Source organism: Dasypus novemcinctus, chromosome 16, assembly GCF_030445035.2.
Source record: "Dasypus novemcinctus isolate mDasNov1 chromosome 16, mDasNov1.1.hap2, whole genome shotgun sequence".
Lineage (NCBI taxonomy): Eukaryota > Metazoa > Chordata > Mammalia > Cingulata > Dasypodidae > Dasypus > Dasypus novemcinctus.
In genome coordinates this window covers 62,094,704-62,118,387 of record NC_080688.1, presented here as the reverse complement: position 1 = coordinate 62,118,387, position 23,684 = coordinate 62,094,704, and the positions used below count along the sequence as shown (strand labels likewise).

Below are 23,684 nucleotides of genomic sequence, written 5' to 3'. Positions count from 1 at the left end.
AGTGCGCCAACGTACCCGAGGCCAGGAAAACGGAGGATACTATTGAGCTAGACAGGTCACTAACCCCGAAAAGTACAGCTGGACAGCAACCGCGCAGCCGCAAAGCTCGGACGCTCGCGAGTCGATCCGCGGGTCGGCCCCAGGGGTGGGGTCTGAGGCTCAAGAAGGGGCGGAGCCAAGATCCTCCAGTGAAATTGCCTCTCGACGTAGTTTGTCCAACATCGCGGCCCGTAGAGGGTCAGAGCTGCCGCCTCTTCTCCCGGAGTGCTGGAAATTCGGTCATGTGACAATACCGGAGGCAGGAACTGGGCTGGTGAGGGAAGCGTAGGGTTCTGACAAAAACAAACGGCGGCGGCGCCGCTACAGGGTCTATGGCCGAGGCGGTGAGACCCCCGCGCCGGGCCAAGGCCAAGGCCAGCCGAACTAAAGCCAAGGTGAGGACTTCCCCCGCCCCAAGCCCCTGTCTTGGGCGCTCAGTCTCCATTACTTTTCGGCCCTTCGAACCGCCTCTTTCTTGTTCCCTGAACCTTCAGAATCATTTTCTCAGATCTCTCGCTGTTTGATCTTACTGCTTATTGACACTGGCCTTGTTCTTTTATTGCCACAGTCTCCTGTCAGATTTTGTCTGGAGCCCATTAATTTTTCTCCCTTCTCTGACTTCACTGGTTTCTGTTTCTCTCTTGGCTTTTCTCACCTGCGTTCTGGAATCTTGCCCTGAAGTAGCTTTACTCCTTCTAGCCCATTTTGACTCTGTTTTCTTCTCTCTACCCGGGAACATGTTCTTTCCTTCCTATGCATAAAGAGGGAAGGGCCATTTCCTTCACGTGGAGAAGAAATCCTTTGACAGAATTTTATGGATAGCGACAGAGATAGACGGTAGTGAGGTGACAGTCCTCTTCACTTTCAGAATTCATTATTACAGTGATGTCCTGCTGCTTATTTCTCATTGTTCTTGTTGTTTATGGTGGGGCATAAATGTCCACCAATTAAATCAGTGCTTGACTTACATAGTGGGGACATACTTGTACTTTCTGGGTTTCCTGGATCAGATTGAGATGTGGTTTTTAGTTAATTTATTATTAGGTGCAGTCTGAATTTTCATTCTGTTCCTACGTGTTTTTTTTTGAAGTACCATTTATTTTCCAGTGAACGTATTAAATGTTGTCCCTGGCTGGCTTGACCTAGGTGATTTTGGCTTACCTGAAACGGAATTTACATTAAAGAGTTATGAGGGTGGTATTACAACAGATAGTTTTCTTTTCCAGAAGTGGATGATGGAACAGAGCAGGTGTAATCTGAAAACAATAACAAAACCTGATTTTCTCATGGAACCAAGGTTATACAATGATACTTGTGGTCCTTTAATAAACTGTTTGACTTGGGTAGATCCCTTTCATTACAATGCCATTATAAAAAGGTTGTAGTGGAGCTGTGTGCATCAGTGTACCCATGCCTATGAGAAGTCACTCTGGTGTGAAAACCATTTTGCCACTTAATTTCAGAAATATTTTCAAAAGAAATAATTTTGCATCATATTGAGTGTCAAAGAACCATCAACACAGAGGAGGAAGCAAAAAAGCCATTGGCCAGTCATGCCATAAGCCCCCAACAGTAGTGCCTAACACACAAACATCAGTCATCTGTAGAGAGTAGAATCTTTAAAACTTTAACTAGAAAAACTAGAAATATTAATCTCTGTGTTCCCCTCCCCGAATAAATGATGTAAATAAAATCTAGAGAGGTTAAACAATAAGTCCAAAGTCTTGCAGTTTGTGAGGGAACTCAGGTGAAGGCCAAAAATCTTGACTTTAAGTTTAGTAGTTTAGTAATTATTTCATATAGTTACATGTAAATTTCTGTGTCTATAGAGATGATGTTGTAAATACTTAAAAATGGTCAGTTAAGAGGCTTTTCTTTTTTGTTTAAAACAATTTATAAATTAAAAAGTTAAAAACATTGAACTCTAAATCCATAATGAAAACTAATTTTTCACTTTACTGACACATTTCAGGCAACTCCCCTACCCAAGCATACATTAGTGAAATTTTTAAAATCTGAATTGCCATGAAGAGGTCTTCATTTTAGAGGCATTTAATCAAACCAGAAATCCTTGAGACATGCTTTTCCTTACCTTCCAAATCTAATCAGATACCAAATCTTGCCAGTTGTATTTCCTATTTATTGTCTTGATTCTGCCCGTTTTACACCATCTTAACTATAACAGCCCTTCTCCAAAATATTATCATCTCTGGATTTCTCCTAAATCCGCATCTGTTCTTATTGCCTATTCTCTAAATAAAAGCTGGACTGATATTTTTAAAAACAAAACTGGCCAAAAAAGAACCAAGAAACATAACAAAAACTGATAATGTTCTGCTCAAAATTCTTGAAAGGTTTCAGAAACTAGAGTCCAAAGTCCTATCCACCATCCCTATCTCTTTTGATTTCCAACTATATATATCCTTTTCTGCTTCAGGAACTTACATATGGTGTTCCTTCTTCCCTGGTACCTTTTCCTTTTTCTCTCCACCTAGTCAACTACTACTTGTTCACAGGTCTCAGCTAATTTCTTCAGAAAAGCTTTCTCTGATCATCCTCCTATTACTCTTCTCCCCCTTCCGTTTTGTACTTTGTGTCATTCATGTAACTTGTAGTTACTTTGTTAACATAACTTTTCCCTCTTAAATTGTGAACTCAATGAGGGAAGGACCTGTGTTGTTCACAGATGTCTTCCTAATGTCCTTCACCATCCTATTAGCCACGTGATAATGTTTGCTGAATGAAGAAATAAAATGCCACTGCTGAAGACTGTTTCTAAACTTTGTCACTTAGAACGATTTACTCTAATAAATTTCCTCTCACTAGTATGAAGAGGCAAATGGAAAAAATCCATGACACCAGCAAGGTCTTCATGCTTGTCAATTTAGAAAATTATTTTTTCTTTCTAATGCTGGCCATTGTTTGGTCATGGTTATAAAGTCCTATATTAATGAAATCATTATCATCTGTGGTATAACTTGGCAACTATTTATGGAACCATAAAGTGGTAGCCAAAGATTCAGTTCAGGAAGTGAATGGTGTCATGTGTTCCTTCATTTAGATAGTTTGAGTGGCTTCTGGTGTTTACTAAGCAGCTGACCTACATTCCTCAATGTTAATCATATGTTAAATGACTTCATGTAGCTAACTTTTGGTTATCTTGTGCTATTCATCTGATATCTAAGAGACAGTCCTAATAAATTTTTCATTCTTTTAATATCCTCTGCTAAAATATCTCCAACCTCTAAGGATCCTGTGTTTGCTGATCTTGGTAGACTATGGGTTAAGAACAGGTTTTTAGGTTTAGAATTACTCCGCAGAAGCAGTGGATTTTACAGTCATATAAAGTATTTTTACAGTTAATACTAAATTCTTAAGGCCAACAGCCTCATTAGTAGTGAGAGCATATGGTAACTGTTAAGGACAAACCAAGTTGCGTCCTGGAAATTGATAACAGGAGCGGAAAGATCTTTACAATTCCTATCCTCCCTACGTGATTTCAATCTCTTAACCCTTCTTCTCCCTGAATGGTTATAGGAATGAAGTTGGGAGATGCTCTGTATTATTTTTTAGCTCCTTCAGTGCTTCCTGAGATCCATTCATTTGTTGAACAAACACTCCTTGGTCACTTGCTATGTCCCAGGAACTGTTCTAGGTGTTTGGAATATAGCAGAGAGAAAAAACAAAGAACCTGGCCTTAATGGAGCTTACATTCTAGAGGGAGAAGGCAGACCAAAATCATATGTTAGAAGGTGATAAATGCTGTGGAAAAAAGAGTAGGGTCAGGAGGTAGGGAGTACTGATGAGAGACTAGAATGGATTGCAGTTTTAAATAGGTGGTGAAAGTAATCCTTATTGAAGGTGACATACGAGTAAAAATGTGAAGGAGATGAAGGAGTTACCCATGTGGGTACTGGGGAAGAAGCATTCCAGGCAGAGGAAACAGCAGGTACAAATACTGTAAGGCAGTGGCATGCTTGTTCTGTCCTAAAAACAGCCAGGAAGTTGTATGGTTAGTGTGGAGTGAGTGAGGGAGCATAGTAGGGGTTAACGTCAGAAAACTAACGGAGGGCAGCTCACATAGTGCCTCCTAGGCTATTGTAAGGACTTTAGCTTTTTTACTTTGAAATATTTACTCACCTCAGGGTTTTGTGTAGAGGAGTGACATGATTTGACTTACACTTTAAAGGATCGTTATAGTTGCTATGTTGGGAATAGTCTGTAAGGGGACAAGGGTAGAAGCAGAGAGACCAGTTGAGGGACCCCTGCAGTAAACCAGGCAAGAGGTGATGGCGGCTTGGACCAGAGTTGTAGGAGTGAAAGTGGTGAGAAGTGTTTAAATTCTGGGGAGTTTTTGGATTAGAGCCTTGGGGATTTGCTGATGGTTTGAATGTGGGGAATGAAAGAAACAGGATGATTAGATGGAGAAGGCTGTGAATGGAATAGTTTTTTTGTGGAAGATGAGAAGTTTAGTTTTGACATGTTAACTTTGAAATAAATGTCTATGTAGGGTAGGGTTGGATGTTTGAATCTGCTGTATGGGAGAGAGCGCTGGCTGGACCTAAAGATTTGGGAGTCATCAGTTTATAGAAGGTATTAAAGCCAGGGACATTTTAGGTCACTTAAGAAAATGTGACCAAGAACTAAAGCCAGGGTTACTCCAGTTTTAAGAGGTTGGGGAGAAGAGGAACCAGCAAAAGAGTGGGAGAAGGAGTGACCAGTGAAGTAGGAGGTAAACCAGTAGAATGTCCCCTCCTGGAAGCTGAGTGAAGAAAGTGTATGAAGGAGAAGGGAGAGATCAAGCATATAACTTGCTGCTGATACATTAAGTAAGATTATTAAGAGTACCACGTACCACGGAAGAAGTGTCAGACGAGGAAGAGATGTATTCACAGGAAAATGCTAATCCCCACCCTCCCCGACAAACCTTTCTATTTGCATAGCGTTCTTGTATACACTGAGGAGAGATGGTAAAATGGCCCTGAGAGCTCTTTATCTGATAGTTGGATTAGAGTGTCCAAGCCCTTTTTATCTACTCTGTGCCAGGCATTGCACTGAGTGCTGGGGATATAGACATGAATGCTGGATCCTGCTTTTAAAAAATCCAAAGGCAAATATTTTCTGAAATGTGCACAGTTGTACCTTCTATCAATAGTGAAGAAGCAGCTCATTATTTTTAAGGAAGGAAAAGAGTTATATTTTTACTTAATACAGTTCATAGAGAAAGAAATACAAATGATGAATAGAAACTTCCTATTTGTTCTCCAGAATTTAAAAGAAAAAACTTGTATTTTTTTTTCTGATTACTAAAGTGCTTGTTATTTAAAAAAAAGTGCATACTTAGGAGTGTGTGCTTTCATTCCAAAAATGAACTCCATCTCCTGGAGATAACTGTTGGTAAGTTGGTAACAGTTTCTTGTTTTTCCCTATGGACACTCCAACAATTCAGGGCATGTTTATTGTACTGTATAATTAAGTATGCTTTCTTTGTTTATCAACAATTCTATATAACTTCCTACATTTTTTTCTGCTGTGGAATTATTTTATAAGTGGTTCTCTATATGTATACATAAAAAAATAAATATACATTTTTTTCTTAATCTGCCTGGCCATTTTTAGTTGCAAGAAAAATGTCTTTTGTTTAAAATAAAATTATAGAAGTGAAGCCGGATTCCTCTAGGTTCTTGGCTGTGTTATGTAAAAGAAGTTAATAACATGCTGGTTTAGTTAGGCTAGTAGTTTATTAAGAAAAATGGGAGAAGAAATAGAAATGGGAGAAAATAACAGATTACGGATCCTCAGGTATAGGTGCAGGCTGCTCCAGGTAGAGAGAGAGATTGGGCTTGTGTTTTTAACCTTTTAAGTTAATAATTATTTCTCCCCTTGCTAATGTTTTGGGAGGGGTCCCAGCTGTTTGCTGTTTTCATTGATTACCCCACTCATCAGTTCCTCAGATGGCCCGATGATGAGCCCCTTAAGGATAGCCGGGGCTTTCCTTTGACCCCAGATGAAGTCTTGTTCCAAATGGAGTCCTCATAGCTGGGTTCTTGTGGGATTCCTCCAGCAGCCTTCTGGTGGGGTCTTTCCCTCAGGAGGTTTCCAGATGGGGTTCACACATGTTCACAAATGGGCCACATATTTTGTGGCCATGTTTTCCTGCCAAATTTTAGACTCATCTTCCCATTCCCTAAACTAGCCTGCCTTAGCTCCCTCCTCAGAGGGTTTATATCCTTATCCTTAAGGGGATGCTGAAGAATGATAGTCATTCTTCTGTAATTACTTCCTGCTGGTAAGGGGCACCTGACAATGTGTAAAACCCTCTTGCTGCTTTTTTGTGATTGAAGTAAGATGAGTCTGGTACTATGGGTAGAGCTTCATGAAATCCCTGCATGGCTAACAAGGCATTGCTTCTGGAAGAAATAAACTTAGAATTTTGAAGATACATGGTCCTGCTAAAGGTATACTGGACCATGAGAGTAGGAAAGGCCAGGTGCCTCCAAGGGCTGCATCCTTCCAAAGTTGGTGGGCTTCATCTTGCAGGTTTCGAATGCTGTTTAGAAGTTAGCTCTAGGGAGAGACTGTAGTAGACTGGGGTTTGTTATAAACTGCTAACCCCAGTTCCCACATTGGTGATTATGCCTAAGACAGCTAAGAGGGGAATGAGAAGAGGCATTGCCTTTTTTTTTTTAAAGATTTATTTATTTATTTATTTATTTATTTACCCCCCCCCCCCCCCGGTTGTCTGTTCTCTGTGTCTATTTGCTGCGTCTTCTTTGTCCGCTTCTGTTGTTGTCAGCGGCATGGGAATCTGTGTTTCTTTTTGTTGTGTCATCTTGTTGTGTCAGCTCTCTGTGTGTGCAGCACCATTCCTGGGCAGGGTGCACTTTCTTTCGTGCTGGGCGGCTCTCCTTATGGGGCACACTCCTTGCGCGTGGGGGTCCCCTACGCGGGGGACACCTCTGCGTGGCATGGCACTCCTTGCACGCATCAGCACTGCTCATGGGCCAGCTCCACATGGGTCAAGATATCTGTCTACCACATGGGAGGTCCACAGCTTTGCCCTTTTAGTTACTATATAGGGAGAAAATACAGGAAATGTAAACAAACAAGATTTCTTATTTATTTATTTCTCTCCCCTCCCCTCCCCCCCCCACCCTGGTTGTCTGTTCTCTGTGTCTGTTTGCTGCGTCTTTGTCCGCTTCTGTTGTTATCAGCGGCATGGGAATCTGTGTTTCTTTTTATTGTGTCATCTTGTTGTGTCAGTTCTCCGTGTGTGCAGCACCATTCTTAGGCAGGGTGCACTTTTTTTCGTGCTGGGCGACTCTCCTTATGGGGCGCACTCCTTGCGCGTGGGGTTCCCCTACGAGGGGGACACCCCTGCGTGGCACGGCACTCCTTGCGCACATCAGCACTGCGCATGGGCCAGCTCCACACAGGTCAAGGAGGCCCGGGGCCGGAACAGTGGACCTCCCATGTGGTAGCCGGATGCCCTAACCACTGGGCCAAGTCCACTGCCCCAAACAAGATTTCTTAAGGAATGTCTGTCTTGCCTTCCGCCTGGCAATAGGCGTTTGGGCTAGAGTTAGAGGGAACAGCTGTCTTTGACACTGAGACTACCTAGCTTTGTCTCTTGAAGAGGTATTTCAGGCTGTCCAATGGTTGGCACTTGTACCTCCCATCAGGTGCTTCTGGTGTGTTGGTGCGTCCATGGGCAGCTGGTTTCACTCGGGGTAAATACACCCAGTTGGCAGTTCCTTTACCCCCCCACCATGGCTCCCTCGTCTGTCTGTTCATTGGCTGCTTGCTGTGTCTGCTTGTTGTCCACTTGTTGTGTCCACTCATCTTTTTTAGGAGGCACTGGGAACTGAACCTGGGACTTCTTGTGTGGGAGGCAGGTTCCCAACTGCTTGAACCACATCCACTCCCCAATTCCTTTAATTTTAACAGCTGTGGGAGTAATGATAACCACAGAGTAAGGTCCCTTCCATTTTGGCTCTAATTGAGAGTGAGGCCCGTTATTCCAGGTTTTGATCAAGTCCTGGATGAGGAAAGGTTACCCATAGACCATCTCGAAGGGGCTAAGCTGAAGTGGGTCCTTAGCCATCTCATTTGCTATTTCCCTTCTGGTGGGAAATGTTTAGCCCTGGCAGGTTGTCATGTGGGTTTGTCAGAACTCCCCAGGATATGAGGGGACAGGTTCTGGAATAAGGGCTAGGATGGAGACCTGGGTCCTCTAAATCCGCCCTTCTTCAGTACTTGGCATCCCTGGCAGGAGTGGAGAAGGGGCCCCTCAGGATCTGACCTTGGATGCTTTGCTGGTAGCAGGGTGTCTGGGTTGAGGGTCTTACACACCCTTAGCTGCACCTCAGGGGTCTCTAGCAATTGAGCCTGGTATTTGGTCATCCGGCTATCTGTTAGCCATTTGTGGCCCCTGGCCTCAAGCACGTCTTTCACCTGGTGTGAGGGGAAGATTGTGAAAGGTTGCCCCCAAGTTAATTTGGTGGCTTGCTCAATTAAAAGGGCTGTTGCCACCACTGCTGTCAGGCAAGTTGGACATCGCTGTGCTGTGTTATCTGGAGGTTTGGAGAAATAAGGTATTGGTCAAGAAATATCACCCAGTTTTTGGACTAACACCTCAAGAGCCACTTCCTTCTCAGTTACATACAGAAAGAAAGTCTTGTTTAGGTTAGGAATTCCTAAGGCTGGAGGGCTAATTAAAGCCTGTTTTAAAGCATAGAAGGCAATTTCCTGGTTTGTTCCTCGTTCTGAGGGATGGTTATCAGCCCCTGCAATAGCACTGTACAATGGTTGGGCTATTTTGCCAAGCCTGAGTATTCACAGTCTACAGTAACCAGCCATTCCTAGGGAAGCCTGCAGTTGTTTCTTTGTTTGAAGCTGGGGAATACTAGTGATAGCTTGAACTCTTTCTGGGGATAGAAGAAATCCCAAGTAGGAGACTTACTGCCAAGAGATTTGCGCCATGGATGCTGACACTCAGGAAATTAAGGACTAAAATGGTGTTGACATTGGAAACTTCCTTTGTTGGACTGCAAAGCAACAGATCATCCACATATCGTAGGAGGGATCTCTGAGGCAAGTGAAGATAGCTAGGTCCTGAGATATGGCATTCCCAAAAATATGGGGGCTGTCTTGGAACCCTCGTGCTGTTGTAAAAGTCGAGAAGTTCAATTATTTGTGTTCAGAAGGGCCAGGACTCAGGAATAATTTTGGGAAGGAAAAAGGATTTATTTACAACCGGCTAGGCTCAGAGCTTCTCATTCAAAATCTGAGCCCGGAACAAGATTTTTGAGTTCTTTTTATATAGAGGAAGGGCCAGATGGTTCTCTGTTTCAGTGCTCAGTAAGCTTGAATTAACATATATCTTCCACATTCTAGGTAAGCTTTTAGCATGGACTTCATACATTCCATGTACGCTTTTAACACATTTGGTTTATATTTTCCCTGAATATTTTTTTTTTTTAGATTTATTTTTTATTTATTTCTCTCCCCTTCCCCCCCAGTTGTCTGTTCTCTGTGTTCATTCGCTGTGTATTCTTCTGTGTCCGCTTGTACTCTTGTTGGTGACACCCAGAATCTGTGTCTCTTTTTGTTGCATCATCTTGCTGCATCAGCTCTCCGTGTGTATGACCCCACTCCTGGGCAGGCTGTACTCTTTTTACGTGGGGCGGCTCTCCTTACGGGGCACACTCCTTGTGTGTGGGGCTCCCCTACATGGGGGACACCCCTGTATGGCACAGCACTCCTTGTGCACATCAGCATTGTGCGTAGGCCAGCTTCACCACACAAGTCAGGAGGCCCTGGGTTTGAACCCTGGACCTCCCATGTTGTAGGTGGATGCTCTTGTCCATTGAGCCAAATCCACTTCCCTTCCCTGAATATTTAAATTTTATAGAGTTTGCATTGCTAAACTGTTTTTCTGGGACTGGAGTTGTTGTCATGGTTACCAAGGGCAGGGCTGCAGTTCTCACTGTCCCAAATGCACAGCTCAGGACACATACAGCTCAGGTTATCTATGAAGAGATGAACAGCCCCCCACCCCATAGCCTACATCAGTGTTACCGGATTTTAACTAGGTTCTTTGTGCTGCAGAAATGAATTTCACGAGCATGTTGGATGAGTTAGACCAGTAATTTATTCAGATAGGGAGGAACAAGAAATGGGAGAAAATAACAGATCAGGGGTCCAACTTAGAGAGGAAGGGGTTGAAAAGTGATAAAGAGGGCTGATTTACAGACTACAGTTCCCCATTTTAGGTTATAAATGCCCAAGTTTTACTTGCGTAGCCACATAGAGTGGTGTGCATAGGGCAGGATGGGTCCACAGGCCAGAGAGCACACAAGAGAGGGAGGGGGAGAGAGGGAAAGGGAGAGGGAGAGGGGGAACTGTTAGTTTTTGAACTGTTAATTATCCCAACCCTTTGCTAATGGTAGGGGAGGAGTTCCAGCTGTTTACTTTTTGATTGCTTGTTTCTCTCATCAATCTTCCAAGAGGACCCAATAATAAAGTCCTTGGGGAATATCTGGGGCTTCTCCTGACTTCTGGAGGAAGTCTTTTGAGTGGCAGAATCTTGGGGAGGGTCTTCCAGGAGCCATCTTGGGGTTATTGATGTCCACATGGACTTTTTGCCAGGTTCCAGATACATCTATTGATTCCCTGTCTTACTAGCCGGCTTCACTTGTGGCAACACGGTCCACATAAGCTGGACAGGAGGTTTAGAGTTGGACTCCTGCCATTCAAAGGCAAAAAGGAATTGGGAGTTCAGGAATGGCAAAAAGGAATTGGGAGTTCGGGAAGGGTGGAATGCAGAAAAAGGCATCCTTTAAGTCAATAACAGTAAAACGAGCTGTGGTTTCTAAGACCTCCTTTAACAGAGTGTAAGGGTTGGGTATGACCAGATGAATTGGTATTACAAAGCTATCCACTGCTCTTAAGTCTTGAACTAGCTGATAGCTGCCAGTGGGCTTTTTTTTTTTTTTAAACAGGAAGAATGGGTGTGTTGCAAGGAGAGTGGCAGGGGACTAATACGCCATTTTCCAAGAACTCTTTAACCATGGGCCTATAGCAGCTTCTTCCTTGAGGGCATACTGCTTTCTATGAGGGTAGAGCTGGTTGAGCTGGTTGGTGTTATTAGCAATGGAACCTGGGGGAACTGGAGGGCCCTTCTGGGTATCCCTGTTTCTCAGACCATACGATTTACTTTGCTTTTGATTTCCTGGAGTATAGCTATGGATGAGGCACCCAGTTCCTTATCTAGAATCGTGGCTAAGCACAGAGTTCCACATTCTTTCCTTGAGCATTGGGCTACAGGCACGTAAGAGGTTTTATTCATCCCTACTAGTCGTATGCATGCCCCCAGGATATGGAAATCTCTTCCCCAGAAGGGGGTGGGGCATTCTAGGAGAATTAAAAATTGATGGTTTACAAGTAGTCTCCTATTTGGCAGAGGAGAAACTCAATAAAAGATCTAATTTTAGATATATTGTCAACACCCTCTACTGGACAGGCTTAGGGGAAGGGAGATTTGGAGTGGCAGATTAAAACTGAATAGGTGGCTCCCATATTAATTTAAAAATCTTACCTGTCAGGTTAAAGGTCACCTGGGGCTTTTCTAGTTCAGCAATCCATGAAGTCATCCAAGGAGCCACTTTTTGCCCTGGGCCCCTTCAGTCCTCCCCAGCAGCCTTTGCAATAAGGGCCTGTAGGTCGTGCTCTTCCTCCCCTTCAGGATTCAGTACACTACTGAGACCAATGACCTGTTTTCCTGGATTGGGGTCAGAGATGGGGTTGGGGGGTTGGCGGCCTCCCTGCGGGGTTGCAGTGGTTTAGAGCAATCTTTGACTGCCCAATAGCCTTATCACAGTTGTTGAAGATGAAGAAGGATGCTTCTAAAAGAGAATTCATTGGGGTTTAGGATCCTAGTGCTAGTTTTTGGAGCTTCCTTCTAATATCTAGGGCTGACTGGCTGATAAAATAGGCTTTTAACATAATCTGTCCCTCTGGTGAGTCTGGATTAAACTAGGTATACTTCGTTATGGCTTCCACTAGCATCCCTTTGAACAGGGCAGGATTTTCTTTTTTTTTTCGGGGGGTTATTTTTTGCGGCTTATAGTTAACAGGCTTTATGACACACTTTTTCCTTCCCTCTAATAAACATGCTGTCATATGGTCCCTTTTCCTTACATCTGTTTGTCCCCTTTGGTAGTCCCAGTTAGGGTACTTGGAGTTTCCAGGGGGGGGTTCCATGGCCACCTGTTTCGCAGCCATGTTTTTCTGCCAGGTTTTAGCTTCGGCTTCCCATTCCGTAAACTAGCCTGTTTCAGAAGTACTAATTTTTGCACGTGTGACTCCATATGCATAGAGTTTGGTTTGAATTTATTTTGTGATTTGTAATGAATATTACATATACAATATGTCCTCCTTTAATTTTTATCTTTAGTTAATTGAAGTAGGCAAGATAATTGGAACCTGGCTTTAAAATAAATTTAAATGAAATGGATTTTGCAATTTAAATATAAGAATAGATTCATATGTGTGTAAGTTCATTTTCTTCTGAATTTATTGGATGTATCTTCTGCTTTCTGAGGGACAGATAAAAATGAACTTATGAATGTGTTACAGCACATGAAAAGTATAAATATTTGTTGGATAATTCAATAATTTCTTGAATTTTTTGTGTACCTGGGGCAGAACTTGGCATGCTGTTGGTACTCAGTAAATTCTTATGAGTTAGAGGTCATCACTGTTATCTCAAATATTTATTGAGCACAGTGTTACCAGATTTTGTCTAGATTCTTGACTGCTGCAGAAATGAATTTCAAGAGCACGTTGGTTGAGTTAGGCCGGTAATTTAATTAATTAATTAATTAATTATTTTTAAAAATATTTATTTATTTCTCTCCCCTGCCCCCCCCCGCCCCAGTTGTCTGTTCTCTGTGTTTTTTTTCTGTGCCTTCTTCTTTGTCCACTTCTGTTGTTATCAGCGGCATAGGAATCTGTGTTTCTTTTTGTTGCGTCAGCTCGTTGTGTCACCTCTCCGTGTGTGCGGCACCATTCTTGGGCAGACTGCACTTTCTTTTGCGCTGGGCGGCTCTCCTTACGGGGCACACTCCTTGCGCGTTGGGCTCCCCTACACAGGGGACACCCCTGCGTGGTACGGTACTCCTTGCACGCATCAGCACTGCACGAGGGCCAGCTGCACACGGGTCAAGGAGGCACGGGGTTTGAACTGCAGACCTCCCATGTGGTAGACAGACGCCCTATCCACTGGGCCAAGTCCGCTTCCCCCAGTAATTTATTAAGGTAGGAAAGAGAAATGGGAAAAAAATAACAGATCACGGGGCCAAGGTAGAGAGGAAGGGGCTGAAAAGTGATAAAGCAGGCTGATTCACAGACTACAATTTTCCCACTGTAGATTATAAATGCCCAGATGTTAATGGATTTAATTTAGGTTTTTGGCTATGCTGCAGAAATGAATTTCAAGAGAAAGCCGGGTGAGTTAGGTCAGTAATTTATTCAGGTAGGGAGGGAAGAAAAATGGTAGAAAATAACCGAGCAGGGGTCCCAGGCAGAGAGGAAGGGGGTGAAAAGGGATAAAGAGGGCTGATTTACAAGCTACAGTTCCCCATTATAGATTATAAATCCAATCCCCAGGTTTACTTGAGTGGCCACATAGCAGAGGAAAAATCGCGAGGGCAGTGCACAGAGGACAGGAACATGTCCAGAGGCAAGAGAGCAGGGTGAGAGCTCACTCAGGCCTCCCAGTTTGCTTTATAAACTAATTATTCCATCCCTTTGCTAATGGCAGGGGAAGGGTTCCTGCTGTTTGCTGTTTTGATTGATTACCCCACCCATCAATCTCCCAGGAGGGCCCAATGATAAAGTCCTTGGGGGAATATCCGGGGCTACTCCTGGTTCGGAGGAAGTCTTCTGAATGACAGAATCTTGGGGTTGCTGATGTCCACGTGGACTCTCTGCCAGGTTCCAGATCCATCTATTAATTCCCTATCTTACTAGACTGCTTCACAGGTTTTACTTGCATGTTGATCCATGTGGGGAGAGAAGGCACCCAGAATCGGGGTCCAAAGGGGAGAGAGTGTTCAGGCCTTGCGCCTGCTTTTGGAACTATTAATTATTCTACCCCTTTGCTAATGGCAGGGGAGGAGTTCCAGCTCTTTGCTGTTTTGATTTATTACCCTACCCTTCAATCCCCCGGGAAGGTCCAGTGATAAAGTCTGGAGCTTTATGATAATATCTGGGGCTTCTCCTGGCTTCCGGAGGAAATCTTGTTATGTATGGTAGAATCTTATAGGGGGTCTTCCAACAGCCATCTTGGGGTTGTTAATGTCCACGTGGACTCTTAGCCAGGTTCCAGATCTGTCTTTTGATCTCTTTCTTACTAGCGGGCTTCAATAGAGTGAAAAATCAGAGATCTAAAGAGGCATACAGACTCTGTCCTCAAGATTCTGTGGTCTATTTGGGAGAGACAGAATGTAAAGATAACCTGTGAGGTAATACCTGACCAAGGCTGGATGACAAGTAAATGTTGCAGGAGTTCCAGAGGAAAGCATGTTTGGAAGGGTTGGCATGATGGTAGATGATTTTATAGCGGGAAGGGATTATAACTAAGTCATCCAGGGCACTGAATTTCAGAATTAAGCATCAGTCTTTCATTTAGTGGAGAGCCATGGCTGTTTTAGTGTTTAATCAGACCAGTGTTTTAGGAAGACCAATTTTATAATGGTGTTTGGGATGGATTGGAGGTAGGGCAGAGGCTGGAGTCTGGAGACCAGTTGGACCTGCACCCTTTTTCTGTGCTTTAGTGAAGTCAGATGCAGCCATAGAGGCCTCACCACTGCTCTTGAGGCCATGGTGCTTGGTGATGTTTGCAGCGAACCCTGCTACCCCATACACATTGCAGAAGTCCTGTTCCTATCCGGGGTTCTGCCAGGAAGCAGGGTCAGGCCGGTCTACCAGTTGTTCATCCTTCCTCCAGCCTACCTTCTCAGGTCTGACTAGAACATTCTTTGAATCAAAGCTCCAGCTTCTCTCCCCCTTCTCCATCCCCTCCTCCCAACTCCTTCTCCAGGGCAACTTTAGGGCGATTCCTCATTTTTCCTAACTTCCATAACAAAGACGGGGGTGGGGGTGGGGGTGGGGGATGGGGCCAGGGACATGGGACAGTTTTCTTTGATTCCACTTCTGAAACCCAGAGAAGCTGTGAATTCCACTCCAAAGAGTAGGGGTATGGGGGGTGGGGCACTAAACAAAGACTTGTGTGTTCTAGAAGGAGCTAGGAAGATTTTTTAAAAAAAGTCTTTCTTCAGTTGATCATCTGACCACCTTAGCTGTTGCTATTATGGTTATGATTATTCCCAGGAGGGTAGATCTGCAGGTTGTGAGCATCCATGTTTGGGAGCAGTAGGTGGAGACTTGAATTATTTTGCTTAGTTGAGGGCAAGAATTTGCAATTGCAAGGGCAATCCTGGTTAGCAGAGAGGAGCAGTGAGGGATGTGTATGTGTGGTGATAAAGAAAAACTATTCATGCAGTTTGGGATCTCATGTTGTCTGATTGGCTGACATTGTTTCCGTTTTACTTGGGAGGGTGCTTTTTACGAAGTGGCAAGCAGGTGGTTGCTTAGGAATGAGAATGTTGAGCCACAACAATTTAAATCCAGCCTCACCTTAGTGATCTGCTGTGCTTAAATTTGGTTTTCTGGGAAAGCTGAGCATTTACAGGAAATAGAAACTAGTTTAGGTTTCTGGATTTGCTAATGTTGGGCCTAATAGATTTTATTTATCAATGGTGTGTTTGTGGTTGTGTGTGTTGGCAGTGGCTGTAAAAACTGCCTGAGGGACTGGCTGGAGAGGAAGCCTGCAGTGGTATGCTGGGTGGGGGTGAGGTAGGGTTGTTTGCAATGCGGGGCATCACGTGACCCATCCTGTGCCTGCTTCCCACTCCCTGTCTCTTGACTTTCTCTCTGTGAGCACTTAACAGTTCTGGAGGTTTCCTACAGCTTAAGAAAATAGAAATAAAATCTCTTTATTCCACATTCTAGTCTTGTCTCTTACTTTTCATGTATTTCTCAACTAGTTTTCTCTTTTTAAAAAAACAGCTTTAATTAGATATAATTCAAGTACTATACACTCCACCCATTTAATTAAAAAAAAAAATTCCCTTCCCCTTGTGGCTTGCTTGCTGTCTGCTCTCTGTGTCCATTCGCTGTGTGTTCTCCTGTGTCCACTTGTATTCTTCTCTTGCGGCACCAGGAAACTGTTGCTCTTTTGTTGCGCCATCTTGCTGCGTCAGCTCTCCGTGTGTATGGCACCAGTCCTGGGTGGGCTGCGCTTTTTTTGCATGGGATGCACTCCTTGTGTGTGGGGCTCCCCTACATGGGGGACACCCCTATGTGGCACGGCACTCCTTGCGTGCGGCAGCACTGCACGTGGGCCAGCTGACCACATGGGTCAGGAGGCTCTGGGTATAGAACCCTGGACCCCTCCATATGGTAGGTGGATGCTCTATCAGTTGAGCCACAACTTGCTTCCCAATATTGTCTTCTGATCAATGAACATGGCATGCCTGTTTATTTATTGAGTTGTCTTTAATTTCTTTCAGCAATGTTTTGTAATTTTTCAGAGTACAACTTTTGAAGTTCTTTTGTTAAATTTATCTCTGTGAGGTTTGTTCTTTTTGAACAAATGGAATTGTCTTAATTTCATTAAGTCTAATATTTTTCTCTCTGTTGTAACCATTGGCCTCTCCCAATTTTCTGGCCCCCAAATCTGAGAACTTATTTAATATAAGAAGTATGTTGTATTAGTTAGCTAAAGGGGTGCTGATGCAAAATACCAGAAAATGGTTGGCTTTTATAAAGAGTATTTATCTGGGGTAGGAGCTTACAGATACCAGGCCATAAAGCATAAGTTACTTCCCTCACCAAGTCTATTTTCATGTGTTGGAGCAAGATGGCTGCAGACGTATGTGAGGGTTCCAACTTCTTGGGTTCCTCCTCCCAGGGTCTTGCTTCTCTCTGGGTTCAGGGTTACTCTCTTCCTGGGGCTTGATTCTCTTTCCTCTGTGTGCTTACTTCCTGGGGCTTCAGCTTAAGACTTTAGCATCCAACTCCAACATTAAGAACCCTCAATTCTGTCCTTTGCTGTGCCTTTTATCTGTGAGTCCCCATCCACTAAGGGGCGGGGACTCAGTGCCCTAATGACATGGCCCAATCAAATCCCTGATCATAACTTAATCATGCCCAGGTACAAACCAGATTACAGAAATAATCCAATATCTATTTTTGGAATTCTTAACCATACCAAACTGCTACATATGCTAAACATCATTTTCAGGTAATTGGGTCTACTTTTTCATTTCTTGTAAACACTTATAGTGTTTTCATGTTATTCATGATTTTAGGCATTTTGACAAACTGATTTGTGTTAGATATGCATTGTGTGGCTGACATGAATCTGATATCCATGGTTCATTGTAATTTTGAAGGAACATATTACTTCTTGAGTCACTATGATTTATAAATGTTTGGTAGCAAATGTTCATCATTACCAAGCTGATCTCAAATTCCAGTTTTAAAAAATGATCTTTTCTTTTTAATATTAAGTCAATGTAAATATCACACTTTGGCTGTTTAATCTGTCAGAATTTTTGATGGACATTTAGAGTAAAATAATCCAGGTCACTGATAACTATATAACTATAGCCCTTTCTTAGTAACATGGGGTAAAGCATCTAGTGTGTTAATTTATGTAGTGTGTGCCTTCCTTAAAAATCATAGTGAAAAGGAAATATTTGGGTGATTTCAGTCTATTTTTGTTTGTTTGAAGGTGAAATATAAAAGGTTTGATTTTATTTAAAAAATTTTACCTTAACTTTTTTCTTCTGTGTCTAGCCTGGTTTCATGTATATGTAGTCTGTGTGTTTCCTGCCTAAGGGGTTTTTGTTCTTTTTTTTTTCCTCTCCCCTTCCCCCCGCCCCCCAATTGTTTGTTCTCTGTGTCCACTCGCTGTGTGTTCTTCTGTGACGGCTTCTATCCTTATCAGCAGCGCTGGGAATCTGTGTTTCTTTTTGTTGCATCATCTTGTTGTGTCAGCTCTCTGTGTGTGCAGTGCCATTCTTGGGCAGGCTACACTTTCTTTCGCGCTGGGCGGCTCTCCTTATGGGGTGCACTCCTTGTGCGTTGGGCTCCCCTATGTGGTGGGGACACCCCTGCTTGGCACGGCACTCCTTGTGCGCATCAGCACTGTGCACGGGCCAGCTCCACACAGGTCAAGGAGGCCCGGTGTTTGAACCGCGAACCTCCCATGTGGTAGGCGGACGCCCTATACATTGGGCCAAGTCTGCTTCCCTTTTGTTCTTTTTTTAACCATAATTCATTTTATTTTATTTTTTATCAGTCGACTTTTTTTTTTTTGGAGGTAGTTTTGGACTGAGAAAAGAGTTGCAACTATAATAGAGAGTTCCCATATTCCCTTCACATAGCATCTCCTTTTGTTAATATCTTACATAACCTCTATAAAATTACATGACTTTACATAACATCTAAAATTCTATGGTAAAGAACAATTATCAAAACCAGGAAATTAATGTTGGTATGATACTACTGGTGACTAAAGTATAGAACTTAATTTGGATTTTATCGGTTTTTCTACTGATGCCCTTTTTCAGTTCTGTTATCTAGTCTGGGTTCCCACATTGCATTTACTTGTCATGTCTTTGTAGATTTCTCCTATCTCTGACAATTCTTTAGTCTTCTCTTATTTTTCACGACCATTATCCTTCTATTATTTTGTGATTGCCTCTTAGTTTCGATATTTGTCTGTTTTTGTTTTCCCATGATTAAATCGAAGTTATGCATTATTAGGAAGGATACCACAAGGTGCAATGTCTTCTCAGAATGTCCTATTAGAAGATGGTAGATGGTTATGAAGCCAGTATGTATTACTGGTAATATTAACCTTGATCATTTGGTTAAGGTAATATATGCCAGGATTCTCCATGGAAACTTTTCCCTTTGTAATTACTACATATTTGGGAGGAGATACTTTGAAACTTTGCAAATATCTTGTTTCTCCTTGACCTTCCACTCATTCATTTTAGCGTCCATCAGTAGATCTTGCCTGCAGCAGTTATTACCATGGTGTTCTATTGGTGATTTTCTATTTTTCTTATTCCTTCTACATTTATTAATTGAAATTCCTCTGTAAGGAAGAGTTATTGCTTCTTGCTCATCAATTTATTTATTCAGTTGTTTATTTATACCAGTATTGGCTCCTGGATATTTGTTTTATTTTGTGGGTTCTAATACAATACTATAGTTCTTTAATTTATTTTAAATTAAAAAAAAAAAAGATTTACTTATTTATTTCTCTCCCTTTCCCACCCACCCTGGTTGTCTGTTCTTCTGTATCTATTTGCTGCATCTTCTTCTTTGTCCGCTTCTGTTGTTATCAGCAGCACGGGAATCAGTGTTTCTTTTGGTTGCATCATCTTGTTGTGTCAGCTCTCCATGTGGGCGGCGCCATTCTTAGGCAGGCTGCACTTTCTTTCGCGCTGGGCGGCTCTCCTTATGGGGCGCAATCCTTGCACATAGGGCTCCCCTACGCGGGGGACACCCCAACGTGGCATGGCACTCCTTGTGCGCATCAGCACCGCGCATAGGCCAGCTGCACACGGGTCAAGGAGGCCCGGGGTTTGAACCGCACACCTCCCATGTGGTAGACGGATGCCCTAACCACTGGGCCAAGTCCACTTCCCTATAGTTATTTATTTTGTTGTTCAAGTTGGTCCAACTTTTCCTACCTGAGTTTTGAGTGAATGTTTGTCAAAATGAAGCCAAAAACCTATGGAGCCCTAAGATGGTTGGAGACAGTTCTATTTCATTTAACCTCTGGCAGAATGGAAAACAATCTAATAAGACTTTGCTTCCCAATTCTTGAATCGTAATTTGCTGCTTATTATGATGTCTTTTCCTTTCTGAATTAGAACTAGGGAAGCTCCAAACTGAATATACTCAAAATTGGATAATAGGGAATATAAAACACATGGCTTATGAAGTAAATTTAGATTCCACTTGTTCATTGACAAAATGAAATTTTATTTACAGTTAAAAATTTCTCATGTTGAAAGCATCAATTGTTACATTAAATGTTATTTCACATTATAAATCTTGTTTTTAGGAAAAGAAGAAATATGAAACCCTTCAGAGGGAAGAATCTGATGAAGTCTCCCTTCCAAAAACCCTCAGAGAGTGGGAAATCCCTTTGCCAACTTGTGAATTCAAAGGAGCTCATCTGAAGGTGTTAACTGATTCTCAGCCCCAGAATGACATCAGTGGACAAGACGAGAGTGAAATGTTTGATGTACCGCTCACTTCCTTAACTGTAATCAATGAAGAGTCCCTGATAAATAAGACAGAGACCACAAAGGAAGGGGGAGAGGTCAGAGCCTGTGTCAGTGAAGAAGTTAAGCAGAAGGTCAACTCTGGAGACAATGTTGGAACCAAAGTAGAAATCCCCAAGAATGTTAGGGAAGTAGAGGAAAATAAATTGATGCAATGTGGACTTTCAGAAAGCACACTGCAATCTAATTTTTCTTATATTCAACAGGATATGGAGAATTTACAGGTTAGAGAAATTCAGAATAGGAAAGAAGACAAACAAGCCCTGGGCCTTTCTTCAGATGTAATACAAAGTGATGACTTGCAGATTTCTTGTGAAGCCAAAGGTGTTTTTCAGCTACCTAGAGTGAAAAAATTGTATCCTCAATTGCCATCTGAAATTGCTGGAGAAGTACCAGCTTTGGTGGCAGTGAAACCCTTGCTTCGTAATGAACGACTCTACCCAGAACTCCCATCTCAACCAGCACTAGTACCATTTACTAAAGAACAGCTAAAAATATTTGAACCTGGTTCATGGCTGGAAAATGTTGAGTCATATTTAGAAGAATTTGACACCATGGCTCATCAGGAGAGGCATGAATTTTATGAGTTGCTTTTGAACTACTCAAGATGTAGGAAGCAACTGCTGCTGGCTGAAGCTGAGCTGCTTGCTTTAATGTCTGATTGCCAAAATGCTAAAAGTCGACTGTGGTACTTTTCGGACGAACAGATGTCTGTACAGGTATTTTGACTGGTAGTCTGTAAAGTTTTCAGAAGCATGGAAAATTTGCAGTGTGGCTCTTGTTCCTGTGATGGTGTCCAGGTCTGGAGCCTGCTTCTTCTCACAGTATCTCTGTTTTAGATACAGTGCAGGGATCACAGAATCACATGCCTACAGGTAACCTGAAGGAGTGAAGCAGGCTGAGTGGGATGGTGATGATTGTGAAAGCTCATGCTGGTCTAGAGGGAGCAACCACTTGAGTTCTAGCTGTTTTTTGCCATAAGGTTGTGTTATTTTCCAGCATAACTACATCTTGTGATTTTCCACTTGAGTTCTAGCTGTTTTTTGCTATAAGGTTGTGTTATTTTCCAGCATAACTACATCTTGTGATTTTCCAAAAGAAGCTAGAAATCTGGATTTTTATGTGAGAGATTCTGATTTATAAATGTTGACAACTAATTAAACATACATAGGCACATAAACACATATACCTGTACAGTAGAGGCCAAGCAAACCATGTCTCTAGGTAAAATTCAGCCCACAGCCATTAGTTTGTGTTAGTTTGTAACTTTGGGCATATGCCATGAACATCCAGAGGATAAAGAGTGTCAGGTAGAAGATGATCCATGGAACAAGGTAGAGTATGAGGAGATGATTAGATGTGGTCACAATTAGGTGTGACCCTGTAGAGGCTAGGGTGACTATAAAGAAAACTGTTTCATAGTGGACTGAGAGGGGTTCCAGGGAAGAGACGTCCACTCCTGACAAGTTTGGCAGTGAAGGAAAGCTGGTGGAGATACCAGGGAGAAACAGGTGATTTCTCCCTAACTCCAACACTCATTCAGTGGGAGACCTGTGTGTGTCTCTTTGTAGATAGGAAGGAGTCTATGGAGAAAAGAGGATAGAATCAAGAACATAGCTAGAAGAGTTGATATTGGAAAGGAGAGGAGTCCTTTCTGTGGTTCTGGTGAGCAGAACCACAAAGAATGATGAGATTAGTTAGAGAGAGCTGTTGAGGTACCTTGAAATTGAGGGGTATCACATTGGCCTTAATGTTAATCATGTAGAAGATGAGATCATCAATCAAGAGAGTCCTAGGGACAACTTTATTATTTTCTGGCACTTTTCCCATTAAATTGTTAGGGTTGCTCTTCCCGTCTTTGAACTTGCGATGCATTTGTAATTGGCATTTTAGTCCTTGGCAACTGATTAAATATTTGCATGTTTTGTTCTCTATGTGATAGTATTGTGTTTTCTCTGAGATTATAAGCTCTTTGAGGATAGTACTGAAACCTATGCATTGTAGATGTTCTATACTTGTTGCCTAATTGTTTCAAGTGCCAGTAGTAACTGGTTTCATGATTTACCCTTTTGTCCACTAGGGTATCTGTGCAGATCAAGTGAAAGTTTCAGGCTATCATCGCTACCAAAGAGTAGAGATGAATGAAAATGCACTGGGGGAGCTAAAGAAGTTATTTGATGCCAAATCTGAGCACCTCCACCAGAGCCTGGCTCTGCATTCTTACACCTCACTGCTCTCGAGATTGCAAGTGGAGTCTTACATCTATGCATTGCTCAGTAGTTCAGCTGTTCTAAGGTCATTAGCAATTCATCACCAAGGCCCAGGTGTGTAAGTAATGAAGGTGTCTCTCCTTGTGGTCTGAAATGAAAAAAGAATTAAATGATACGATCTAATTAAATTGACTGTATACTAATTGATATTAAAAGGTAATATTTGTGCTTGCTGTTTTTTTTGCATCCCCCAATGTAGAATGAGATCTGCCGTGATGACATTTGTCTGGAGCAGTGCTAGGTCTCCTTTCCCCACGGGCGACCATTCTATGCTTTTTTAGGATGCCAAAAAGCTCTTTCTTTTAAAATATTTATTGTGGTAACATATACACAACATAAAATTTCCCATTTGTAACCACAGTCAAATATATAATTCAGTGGTATTAATTACATTTACAGTGTTGAAAAGCTCTTTTTTTTTCTTTTAATCATTACTATCCCTTGCTCTGGTCTGCAACTAGGACATGTGCTTGGTCCCCAGAAAAGTCCAAAGAGAGCCCAAAGCTAATAATGAGAATACATTTTTATTCACTGTCTTTTGTACTTTATTTCTGCTTATTTAGTTTATTGGGCTGTTTTATTCTAATTTTTAACAGAAGACCTATAATATTCTGAATTTTTCACAGTATTTTAGGTTTTAAGTAATTAGCCTTTACTACATGATTTGTTAAATATTAAATATAGTTATTAAGTTATAGAATTATTATTTCTGGAAGAGAAATTAGGATTTAAAAAAAAAACAAAAACAAAAAACCTCCCTCCCAGACTATCTTAACTAATCAGTGAACTGCAAATAGAGCAGAAATCTGCTCCCTTTAAATAACAAATGATAAATTTTGATAAATTTCCCCTTATTTTGAACTTCACAAAGTTATTTTTAGTTTATATATTAGTGGAAATTAAAATAATATTTTGATAAAACTTTTCTTGGATTTTT

General features: G+C 42.2%; 1 protein-coding gene across 1 annotated transcript in view; it reads left to right on the top strand.

Annotated features, from left to right (window-relative positions):
* Positions 1 to 213: 213 nt before the first annotated feature.
* Positions 214 to 23,684, top strand: part of EPG5 (ectopic P-granules 5 autophagy tethering factor) — a 131,865-nt gene continuing 108,394 nt past the window's right edge. The window contains exons 1-3 of the mRNA XM_058277613.2: positions 214 to 434; positions 20,255 to 21,196; positions 22,558 to 22,801. Of these exons, the coding sequence (XP_058133596.1) occupies positions 372 to 434; positions 20,255 to 21,196; positions 22,558 to 22,801 (1,249 nt within the window). The 5' untranslated portion in view covers positions 214 to 371. The remainder of the gene's footprint in view (positions 435 to 20,254; positions 21,197 to 22,557; positions 22,802 to 23,684) is intronic.